At 30.7% G+C, this 13,238-nt stretch overlaps 1 protein-coding gene across 1 annotated transcript in view; it reads left to right on the top strand.

Annotated features, from left to right (window-relative positions):
* The window catches only part of LOC142317858 (dual specificity protein phosphatase CDC14C-like), a 132,588-nt gene that overhangs the window by 103,149 nt on the left and 16,201 nt on the right, over nt 1-13,238 (top strand). Inside the window, exons 2-4 of the mRNA XM_075354407.1 lie at nt 7,074-7,102; nt 9,134-9,164; nt 12,315-12,542. Coding sequence (XP_075210522.1) covers nt 7,074-7,102; nt 9,134-9,164; nt 12,315-12,542 — 288 coding nt within the window. The remainder of the gene's footprint in view (nt 1-7,073; nt 7,103-9,133; nt 9,165-12,314; nt 12,543-13,238) is intronic.

Raw genomic sequence — 13,238 nt, 5'->3', positions numbered from 1 at the left:
GCTGTTTAGTTATCCGGAAGAAATAATTAAATTCCTATAGTAAGCCGGTAAAGAGGGCTAAAGAGATGGGGGGAAGAAGAATAGAATGTATATGTTTTGCTGATGAAGGGATGGTACTGGCCGAAGAGCTCAAGCAAATGAAATGAAATGTTTGATGACTTAAATGAAGCTTGCGAAAGTCAGAGTATGAGAATCAACAAAAAGAAGACAAAATATGTGTTATTAGGTGGAAAACAGGAGAGAATTGAGATGAAGATAGAAAATACAATTTTGGAACGGGTGGAGAAATTTCAAGGGAGCTTTATAACCGATGACTTGACTCGCACAGTAAAAATGAAAATAAAAATATTAAGAAGTAAGCAGACATTAAATAAAAAGGGAAAACTGCTATGTAGAAAATTAAGTCAGTGTTAAAAAAGAGATTAACGAATAATTTAATTTGGAGTGTGATGCTCTATAGAGCTGAAACGTGAATGATGAGAAAGGTAGACAGAAAACGGATTGAGGCGTTTGAGATGCGGGTATGGCGCAGAATGATAAATATCGGATGGCAAGATCATGTAACAAATGAAGAACTAATATAAAAATGAAGAAGTATTAAGGAGAATTAGAAAGAACAGGGAAATTATAAATGTGATTAAATGTAGGAAAAGGAACTGGCTAGGGCGTTGTATGAAAAGAAGGTGTTTATTAGCGGATGCTATGGAAGGTTTGGTGAATGGAAGGAAGAAAGACAAAGGAAGAAATTTCAAATGATGCCAGGACCTGCCCTAATGGCTAAGACTATGAATGAATATTTATATTTAAACTGAATATAAGATAATATTTAACTATTACATGTGTACGATATCAAATAAAAGGTTTTAATTTTAACTACGAATGTGAAAACCTGCTACTATCATCTGCTGCATAAAGTGTAGGCAAAAGTTAATATTAAAGTACAGATTTTATAGTGATCCTAGCGCAGTTGTTTGTAGTTAGCAGGTTAGTAACTATTTGGATATTGTGACATGATGATATCGTGGGTAGATCTTACGCTTAGAGTTGAAAGTGGAGGGAATTTTCATGAAAATTTTGATTACCTTTACCGCACACTTCCTTTCACTTGAAACCACATAGTCAAAGACATTAAAAGCAGAATTCGGTGCAATTATTTTCTACTCCAGGATAATTTTGATAAACTATGCCTAGATCGATAGTTTAACAAATTTACTTAACACCAACTATTTCCTATCACGTTACAATAAGATACCGAAATCAGTATTCGTTGACAAAACCTTTGTACGATAAAAACGTGTATTTTATATTTTCTATATCTAAGGAATAGTCATTGATAAAGTTCACAAACAAATGAAATTAAATTAAATAGATTGCTAAATTAATAATTTTCATTTAAAATGACCACAGTTTTAATTTAATAATATAGTTTTTATTAATTTATGTTATAAACAAATATTATTTTGTAGTAAGATAATACCGATTAGAAATACACTTTTATTCTTTTGTGTTGTCAGAAAAAAAACTGACGAATGAGTGACGTGGGTGAAAGATACGACGTTTTGTTGCTGGTGTCACAACATCGTTCAACAATATAGTGTGCGTGGCCGGGTCTGCGGTAGAACTTTTACGAACAAGCGATACTTACTTTACTGATATTAAACGCCACCTTATCTTCTTCTTTTTTTAATATTTAACAGAAATTTATTCGTGCAGATCGATCAACGCATTTATTACTCGATTCATTCAATTCTGGAAACTACTCTATCATTACATTTAGAATAACAGATACCCTTGTACATTTCTTTTGTTCTATTTTGATTTTCTTAACTAAAAATTTTATTTGACGGAATACTTAAATTTATATTTATTTAATAAATAGGACTGTAGATTTTTATAACAGAGGATCAATAATATGAAAATAAATGTAAGTTGTTTTAAATTTACCAAAAACGAATAGAAAAACATTTTTATTAATTTTTACGGCAAAGCTCATGAGTATTATTTGAGTTGTACTAGTATATTTTAACAACCAATAGTCTGGTTTCTTATTTAAAAATACTCATATCCTGGTTTGGAATCATAGAAAACATACAATAAGAAATATAAAAACTATAAATTTGGTAAACTACATTTTGCATACGCAGTAGCTATTTATGCCTCTATGTATAAATATACATTTTATTTATAGTATTTACTAATAGTAAATATAATACGAATAATTTAATTTTTTTTTTTTGTTGTAATATTTAGATTTATACAAAAATTATTTCTATTCACTTTCTATATATTTTTACGTATTTCTGTATTAAGTAATATTGAATCTGTCTTCATAGAAATTGTTTTCACTTTAAAAAATGTACAAATTTTTTATTTCGAAGTAAAAGTAGACGGGTTGTAATAGCAAAAAATCTGTTGTGGACACCACATCACTTCCTTGTTCACCTATTAAATTACATATACATAGGTTTTTACAATCAGAGGTTATAAATTGCAAATTAATAAATCAATATATTTAAATTAATAAAAAAGGAAACGAACTCGGATTCGAACCGATGTGCCTTCCCCTTGTATGATCCAAACAGTTCATTAATTAAAATTTTATTTGGCTTTAACTCTGGAATCAATGAAAATAAATACCCTTATGATATACCGTTGAAAAGCTCTCAATGAGAGCCGATTACTGTAGTTAAGGAAAAGTCTAATATCCAAAAAAAATTGGATTTCGGGCTTTTTTGGACACTTTTGGTCAAGTCGATTGCAATCAAAAGAAGAGGTGTACAAATAGATGTTACAAAAGTCCTTAATCCAAAATTTCAACATTCTACAGCTAATTGTGTTGGAGTTATGTGAAATATATACGTACGCACATATATACATACGTACAGATGTCACGCCAAAACTAATCAAAATGATTCAGGGATGGTCAAAATGTGTATTTCTGTTAAAATCTAAAAACCGTAATTTTTTCGCGATCACAATACTTCCTTTACTTCGTACAAGGAAGTAAAAAATTGGATGATTTGTCAAAAATGTGTAATATACCAGCCGTATACCAATCATGGGAGTATTTTCTTTCCTCCATCCAAAACATTTTTTTTTTCATGATATAAAGTTAGTTAAGGAAGTTTAGCTAATATTTACTCAGATTTAAGAATTTAATTGATTAAAATATCCCTTAAATAAACTATGTGCTTACACTCTATGTAGCAAAAATTAATTCTGAAATAGGCTATATTAACTGCCAAAAAGGTAGTATTTTTTAATATATTGTCCGCCTAATTTTAGCTTTAATGTACAAAGGTATTTTAATTATCTGTTAAATTAACGAACAATAGCTATTTAAATTAGGAGTGGTTGTTTTTAATTGTGAAAAATAGTGGAAAAATATGTAAAATAATTTAAAGTAAAATTGCCTGTTAGACAGCTTCGATTATATAATTTAACTGTTATGGATCGAATAACAAACGAAAAAATTAGAATTTGAATGGAATCAGTCATTGAAATAATTGATGTAGAGACTAAGAGTTTAAGTGGTATAGACGTATCCTTATTTGGATGAGACTTGATAGACGAAAAACTTATTGGAATGGTCTCCAGTAGGAAAGGTTTAAGAAAGAAAGGAGTTATGCATGAAGCCACAGAAAGAGAAATTCCCTTGGACGTATTTGTAGACAATTAAATTACAAATTTAAAAGAATTATCTGTTTCATTTTCAAGTTTCGGTAACGGCTCTGAAGAAGACGAAATAGATGGAATTCAACCACGTTCTGATAAATAACGCCACAGTATTTATTTGTAATAACTAACTTTATTGTACAGTAATTGTTTTCCTCAATTTAAATAATATGTTATGGTGATTATTATAATATTAATAACTATTTTAAATTGTTGATATAAAATAATATAAATACATTGTAGCCTACCGTAAATAATAATACAAAAAATATAACACGCCTAAGATAGAAAAAAATAATACCAAACAAGAGATAAATATTAAAAATGAAATATACGATTGCCAAAAAATCATTGCTGACAAACATTGCTCTTTAACGTAGGATAATTAATATTTATGATAATTAATGAACGTGTGGGTGAAAATTTTGTATATACTATAATTTTGTTTTCAGATTTTTTAAATTTATTTAAGCATAAGCATACATATACATATTTTTTTAACCTATGACACTCCCGGTAATGTAAGAATTCCAAGGCGGGGTCATACATCTAGATGGGCTCAGCCGTTGAAATGCTGCGGTACATACATACAGACACACTAAATACATTGCACTCCTTTTTGGGTAGTCGTGTAAATAAGGTTCATTTCTGAGTATATCAGTTAATTTTTGTTTTGGTTTGGTACTATCATGATTTTGTGATTATACTAGCAAATACCCCTTCTGAATTTTTAAAATTGGAAGATTGGTTGTGAAGATATATGAAAATTTCCGAATAACCGTGATCTGTTAGATCGAGAACCTCGCATGATGTACTTGTATTAAGTCCATTATTATCAATCAAAAATATTTTAAATCTATTTTAATATTATTTTATTTTATTTAACGTAAATTTAATTTCTACATTTTTTCTAATATTATTCATTCAATTGATTTGAATCATTCAGTTCATAGCTCACACAGTAATAGAGGCTTACAGTTCACAGTTTACAGTTGATTAAAGTTTGTGCTTCAACCGGCAAATCTCCAAGACTACAAATATATATATATATAACCTGCTACACTCACGGTAACGTAAGGATTCCAACGCGGGGTCATACATTTAAATCGGTTCAGTTGTTGAGCTGCTATAGGGGAACAAACATACATACATACGTGCACCCTGAATTCATTACACTCTTTTTGGGCAGCGTGTAAAAAATTAAATTAAAAATAATATTTTGGGAAACGACTGACACTTAACTTTCAGAGAAAAGAATTGGAGTTGTTAGATTGACCGGCAATATGCGATCGAAAGAGATGAGAAGGGTAATGAGAAAGAAAAGGTCAGATACGTTTGGTAACATTCGATACCTCTCTTTCCTTTCGAGAGCTGCATGTGGCTACAATACAGTAATCGATAGCCTTCTGAAGCTACGATAGGTAGCCTTTTTAGGCTGCGATACATTTTGCCTACGTCGAAGAATTTTTTCCCGGTTTCGAACATTTTTTCAAGAAATTGCTATTCAGCAAAATTTGTTTTTCCTTTTTTAATTCATCTTCATTTTCACGTGATTCTGATTACAGTTTCCTGTATTTCTGGAGTTATTCTTCGAAATATTAATTGAGAATATTCAATTTTCTTAAGTATTAGAATCATATTCTTATAATGAATAAGCCTAAACCAATTATTTCTGTATTAGAAAACTGTTTTCATTACATATAAATATCCCCAAAATAACTGTTCACACATCCTTGTGATATGAGAGATAGAAACAATATTCGATAAGACGAAAATATATTACAGACTTTTCAACTTTCAGTAAATAATTTATAGAAAATATTAGATGGTCATAAAATAAAAGATCTTAAAATTTATGTATAAAAGAATCAATTAATATATCAGAAAGTCATTAAGTAATATTACATCACCTTACCTCACGTAAATATGTGATATAGTTCACCAGAAAAAAAAATTATTCTGCAGAGCCAACTATTATAATGAAGGCTTATGTTTTTAGGCTTACTAAATATTTTTTTTTTTTTACATTTTAACTTCATATATTTCCATTTATGATAAATGCTGAATAGTTTTGAATTTTATGTATATTTAAATAAATTCACTTAATTTTTACTTTTATTTTTTTCAAATATATCAATATTCATGAAGTAATATATACACCCCGCAAATAAACCCTAGACAAATGGGTTCATCAATTTACTGCTTTGCACTACCCGTTAATCTTCAGATGACTAATATAATTTATGAGTATATGTTTTACACGATAGTATCACTTGTATCTTCATTTGAGATACAAATGATACTAGTAAGAGAATTACTTTCTCTGAGAATAATGATGTTCTTTATACAGCTAATCCCGGTGATGAACTGAATAAATGGTTCTCTTTTAAGAAACATTTACAACGAAGATGATCCCAAGGGAAATCGTTTTCATTCATTACTCGTACTTTTCTTAGTAAACTTAAGCCTGGAATTTTTTGTTATTGTTGGGAATGGTTCTGAAATTGTTTGAAGTGACTGTCTTTTATGAAATACTAGCTGACCCGACAATGCTTCGCCATTGCTAAATTTGAGTGTATATATAGATTAAATGAACACAAAAGAAAGTTTGATAAAACATTAAAAAATTAAAGACTACGTAATTCATAAATTTTAACCTTTCATTTTATCCCTTTTCCCCATTTACATTTCCCTCTCCCAATATTTCGCCATCCCCACTATGTCACCTTTCCCCATTTCCCCCTTCCCCAATTTCTTTTCTCCCTTTTTCTATTTTACCCAATTTCCATTTTTCCTTTTTCCCCTTTTTTAAATTTCCCTTTTTCCCTATTTCCCTTTTTCTTTTTTCGCTTTCCCCTTTCTCCCGCGCGTAAATCGGTCCAGTAGTTTTTTAGTCTGTAGTGGACACACATACGAACATTGCCTTTTATATATAAAGAAGAAGAAATTCTGTTTGTTTGTTTCGTAAATATCTCGACACCGGCGCCACCTAGCGGGTATAGTTTTTGCAAATATTTTTCTTTTCGTGTAACAAATATATATTCTGAATATGAGCCAACGGTAAAAAAATACAATTTTTCTAAATATTTCAACCCTAGAGCCACCTAGCGGGTCAATTTTTTGCAAAAATATTTAATTTCACATACATATACGTATATTGGTTTCTGAGTCAGGGTCCAATCTAACTCAGAAACCTTCGCGGGCGTGCGCACAACTCACCATAATTTCATCGCAGTCGGATGAATGGAATAGGAAAGCAAACGGGACTAACAAACATTCATTTATTATATATATATATATATATATATATATATATATATATATATATAAGTATATATAATAATAAATATATATATAAAAGATTACATTTATTGAAATTTAAATACTTATGAGAACAGATTAGAACTATACAACAAAAAAAAAAAATGTAATTATTCTATAAAAATAAACAACTGTAATCTTTCACATCAGTAAATACACAACTACTAGCATTCAAGTAGATTGTTTCGTGCCGGCAATAAACGTTATTTTTATGCTGAGTAATAATATATATCTGATAGTTTTGAGCTTTGTTCGCGTTGTTTAGCGAAACATTTAATGTAAATATTTGAGATCGTATACATTGAAATATATTTTATATAACATATTAAATATGTTTTACAAAATTTATCTATGATAAATTGTTTAAAGTCAAAAAGTAAGGAAAACGTAAAAAAATAAATGTATTTTCCTCTAATAATAAATAACTATACTGAATGATTATTTAAGTAAATATTTGTATAATAGAATAAATAGCGTATAAAAAAGATTGTGATTGTTTATAAAAAAACTTTTCCTTAAAATCTAAAACTAGATGGGTTTTAGATTTGAACAGGTTTGATGAAAGCTTTTCGATGGTCTACGACATTTCGACGCTGAACAGCAGAAACCGTTTAAATTGCACAAGCCTGCGATGGTTGTGTTCTTTCCATCTCGTCAGGATTTTTCGAAAATCGCAAATTTCAAAATTTGTAAAAAGTTGCGAAAATGTGATACAATGAAATAGAGTAAAAACATTTTTTTATAATAGATTAATATAATGTACTCACTTTTTGGCTTATATTACACATTCTTATTGCTAAACAGTTGAGTGGTCTAAAGAGGAGGACGGGGGTCATTGATCCTTTAATTTCTAATGAAAATTGCTACAAAATAAGTCTAATTTCTATTATAGTGCATTTTTAAATTAATTTATTTTTATTTATTTAATTAATTTTTATGATGTACGTCATGCCTTTGGAAACCACTCCCCCTCCAACCCTTAATGACGAAGTACGTAAAATACTTACAAATTTATTCCACGCGTCGAAGTTTCTTTGGGCGCCTTACACTCTGCTTCGCGGTTTTCCTTCTATGTTCTCTGTAGGGTTCATATCAGTGTAACATCCAGCAATAGTCTGCCGTGTTCAAGTCAGTCAGTCCATTTTCCTTGATATGTCCTTCCCATTTCTTCTATGTCCTGATGAAATCTCTCACCCATCACTTCGCTAACGGCACCCAGATTTTCAGGAAAATAGTTCACATGTGAATTTAGGGAGTTAACCTTCAAGCTCATGGAACAGCCTAAATTTTTGTAGTTTTGCAGCATGTTCTCAACGATTGATTTGAAGTTCGGATCCTTCTTATTGTCTAGAAACTTAGTTACAACGTCTTTAAAGTCTCCCTAGACTTCTTTTTCTGCAACTTCCATTTGTTTCTCAAATTATCATCTTTGAAATGTTTTATAATATCAGGGCCAGTAAACACACCCTCTCTTAGTCTGGCGGTTGATAACTGAATAATTATCACAGATGTATTTAAAACATTTAACTTCTTTTGATAAGGTTTTGACAAATTAATTCATCAAGCCTAACTTGATACGAAGAGTTGGAAGGAGAACTTTATTCAGATCTATGAGAGCTGTTTGGAGCACATTTTTGGTTCCAGGATCTAATGAAACTTTTTATGCCCAATCTTTCCTTATCCAGTGATCTTCTCTGTCTCTGTTATCCCATTAACACAAGAAACAAGGAAACTTTGTGTATCCTCCTTGCTGTCTTAGAAGCATCGATATAATTTTGAGATCGCCGCACGTAATTCACTTATGATTTTCGTATTTAATTTTATTGAGAACGAATTCCAAATTATCGTAACCATCTTTTGAATGGACAAAATATCCGACGGGTATTGACGAATACGGATTACCATTGTGAACAAGGATAACTTTGAGGCTTCGTTTTGACGAATCTATGAACAGTCTTCAATCGGTACTTTTGTACGAAATGTTAAATCGAGTCAAAAGGCCACCTACATCAGTACAGAAAACTAATTCTCCTTCTTCCGAAAAAAAAAAATATGGAAGAAACCCCTTTTCTGTGTACCTGAAGCAGGAAATGAATGAAGCAGGAAAGGCCAACTGCTAGTAGGTTTTTTCTTTAAGCCTCGATCCGAGCAATTCTGAATTTTCTTTGGTGCACAACTCTGGTGCACAGCTATTTCCGGGTTTGTACTCCTCAATGTTATCTTTATTTAAATCACCTGTGGAACCGTCTATTTCAGGTAAATTTTCTGGTGGAATTGGCACTGGTACGTCTGGACCACGAGGAACCGGGCGTAAAGTGGTTGGAATATTTGGATAGACGATTATTTTTTGTTCTTCACATTGAAACCGTGAACACTAGTCGAACAAAAGTAACAATCAATCAATCATTGGTGTAATTTCGTGGCTCTCGCCACACCATTGGAACTCCAACTCTAAACGCTTCTTGTTCACCCTTTGACGACCGTCTTAGTCCTTCAAAACATGTGTAGCAAACGTAGCGGGGTGCCCAAGTTTTGTCTTGATGTCATATTTTCACTCCGAAATACGTGAAGTACACTTGTCGAACGACACTTGTTATTTGTTTTTCTTTTTGTTATTTATTTTTTGCCTTTCCATCATTAATTTATCAAAAATGTAACAAAAGGAATCTGCAGAATTTTGGCAGCCTCTTGAAGTCATTTTATAAACGGATAGTTTGCTTTATAGCCCGAAAATATATTTTCCACAAACAAAAACGCATTTGATCCCGGAGGACGGAAAAAAACTCGATTTACGCACGCTGATGGTTGAAACAACACTGATAGTGGTCGAACGGTTCATGAGGGGCGCGGATAGCTGTCAATAAATATGTTACATCTGGTCAAATCTTTTAAACACCTGTCGGCCAAGCTCTCCTACCATCTCGTCATCTTCAACCCAAACCCCCACCGACCAGCTCTTCAGACCCCTTCAACTGTTTAGTTATAAGAACGCATAGCATAAGACACAAAAATGTATATATTATATTAATTTGTTGTAAAATTAACGTTTATGTCTATTTTATAATATCACATATTCGCAATTTTTCAACTTTTTACAAATTTTGAAATTTTTGATTTGCGAAAACTGCTGACCTGATAGAAAAAAATTAATTTTATTTTCAGATTCAGCGCTAAGAAATGTATGAATCAATTATCAAAAGTTAAAACACATTCCACGATCTAAATTTTGCAGGCTTGTGATTTAGATTACAATACATAAAAATATTTTTTATATTAATTTATTTTATCTGTTAAAATTTGCTGTTTTTACATTTTAATAGAGATTAAAATTTAGAAATAATCATATAGTGGAGAGATAACGTTTTTTCATTTAATATGGAAGATTCTTTTAGCATAAAATGCTAATAATACCATTTTACATTTTTCACTTAATAAGAAATTAAATGTAAATTTTGTATTAGGTGAATACCTAATACAAAATTTGGTTAATTACATCTGGTAATTGATGTAAGATTAATATTTTTGGTTTAATAATTGCTTTTCACCTACAGATCAGATTCAGTACCGTAAATCATCTCAAATATTATTAGAATATTTCAATACTTTATTCAATAAACCTTTATTACAATCTACGATAACTGAAATCTGATGTAATAATTAAAAAATGGATTTCTCCTTCAATTTTCCTCATCAAATGTTACATTATAAATTAATCATTACGGAAAAAAAAATGTTACATAAAAATTAAATTTGGATTTAATATGGCGGAAAAACATTTATAACTTTTTGTTAAATATCATATTTGTTGTTATGTACATCTGAAACTGTTTCTGTCAGCTAATCATACTCAGTGTTATAATATAATGTTTCTGATTAATATTCTGCATCATAAAATAATGGCGCAAAGTGTATGCTAACAGAATTTCTTTTTTATATATTTTAGTGGTTTTAATGTTTAATGGTTTTAATCTTCACAAGTTAATTTTAAAACCGCTTTGGACATGTAGCAAACAGCTATAGGGCACGACGTACAAAGGTAACGTTGAGATTATACAAGGATTTCAAAACAAGCTGGCGAGATCCATTGCAAAGGCACCATGGTTCGCCCGAAATGAGGAAATTCACGACTATCTTAGATTCCGTTATGTTCATGACGAGATCAAACGGTTCGGTTTAAGTTACAGAAAAGGGATTAGACAGTCAGGTGAACTTTCTATCAGTTAATCTCCGTGACAACAGTGAAGATGTCCTGCAACTAAAGCGGTAACATGTGCTGGACTTCAGATATCTGAGTGACACTTCAACTAGTTCAGTATCAGTCCGATAACCAGTTCGGTATCTAGTTCGCCAACCAATATCTAGTTCGGTATCAGTGTGATAAACGTCTTTACTATGCCTCAGTCAGGAGCCATTCATAAAAATCCTCTTTCATCCTCTGAAGAATGAACCTCCGGAACCACCGCAAGGTGGTTCCGGAGGTTCATTCTTCAGCTAAACAGGCTAAACAGAAAAAGTAGATTTAGTGAGGAGCCTAGCGCCCTTCTACTTGTTCCGTGAACTTTTTATGCTACTATTTTTTTTATCCCTATCTATTGTTTAATAATGTCCAGGATTCTGTTTTGGTTTGTTTTTTTACTAGATTATCGTGATCTCTTGAATCTTTGTGATACCAATAAATGCAAGTGTGTTTATTTATATAAATTTTTACGTGCATTTAGTTTATTTATATATGTACGCTTTATCAGTGGTTTCTGCTGGAGACCCCTCTTCACGTGCTTTTTGTGATGCAATTTACTTGTGGTTCCTTAATCGGAGTCGATAAATACACAATTTGTGAGACAAAAATATTTTAGGGGATTTTGTATTTTATTTTTTATAAAACAATGCGAATTGATCTCAAAAAGAATTGATTTATGTTATTTAGCAACGAGCTAGCATAATAAAACTATGAAAAAAAATCGAAATTATACGTTTACATATACGTTACGACAGCATCTTCCGTCAGTATTTTTTTTTTAAATCCCAAAAACTATTTGCTTTAATTTAATTCGATAAAATAAAATAAAAGCTATCAACACTTAAATTTATTTTCAAACGTTACCATAGCAACCGAATGGACGAAGTTCAAAATTCAATTAGTATTTGTAATCATATTAGAAAAAGAAAAACTAAATTTGCTAAATTGAACTGCAAAAAGGCAGTTCGTAAAATTATAAAGTTGAAATCTGTCGTGTTGATTGAAATGCTCCGTCTTGCAGCATTTCTTAATTATTCGTACTATGGAAATACCCTTGAAGCGAGAAGCGCTTTTGTCTCAGCGAGATGCTCTACAATGTTCAGAGATAATGAAAAACAGACTGTATTTTGTTACATTTTCAAATAGTCATGAAAGACATAATACTCAAGATATTCATTACTTTACTATCGATAATGAATTGGTGTACAATAATTTTTTTTCCGATTTTGGACCTCTATCTCTTGGTTCTCTTTATAAATACTGCTTGTTATTGGCTTCGAAACTTAAAAGTCCAGCATTAAGTAAAAAGGTATAAATTATATTAATACTTTAATACTTTAGTTATCTAAACTTCAAGGGTAAGTTTTAATAAAACCTTTACAAAAATTATTTTTATATAAAAAAATGTTTTTTTTGTGAAACTGTTTTATTGTGAAGTAAGTATGTACAAATGTGAATAATTTAAGTAGAAATGAGTTCTTTAAGTTCTTATTACTAGAAAACAGATATAGAAAAATTAAATTTATTTCAGAAAAAAACTTTGTACTAGTATGAAATTTACTCCAGTGAGTATTTATTTAATTATTCACACCATTATCACCCTTTGGTTATCTTTCCTTAGGTTGGTCCTTTGCACCATGTTTGTCTATTCTCCTCTATTCCCAGCTGAATATCAGCTTCTAATTTCTTCCTCTCATTTCCTACTACACAGGCTACAATTTTTATAATTTTCTAGCATCTTATTTGATACCGTTTACGATTTTAGGATTGCTTTAATCAACCCTTCTCCTCTTATATCTCATTTCTTGAACTCTCTCCACGTTACTTTTTCACATTTCATTTTCTTTGTCCGTTATATCTTCTCCATACCCACAATTCAATAGCCTCAAGCCTTTTTCTCTTACTTTTCTGTTTTTGATGTCTATTTATCACGAGCAGTTTACATTTATGTATATTTTTTTTTACTTAACTCGTAAACAGCCTCTTTACAGACTCTTTATATTGT

Source organism: Lycorma delicatula, chromosome 1, assembly GCF_047948215.1.
Source record: "Lycorma delicatula isolate Av1 chromosome 1, ASM4794821v1, whole genome shotgun sequence".
In the NCBI taxonomy this organism is placed as follows: domain Eukaryota; kingdom Metazoa; phylum Arthropoda; class Insecta; order Hemiptera; family Fulgoridae; genus Lycorma; species Lycorma delicatula.
Note: the sequence above shows the minus strand (reverse complement) of the source record. Positions and strands in the feature narration are given on the sequence as shown.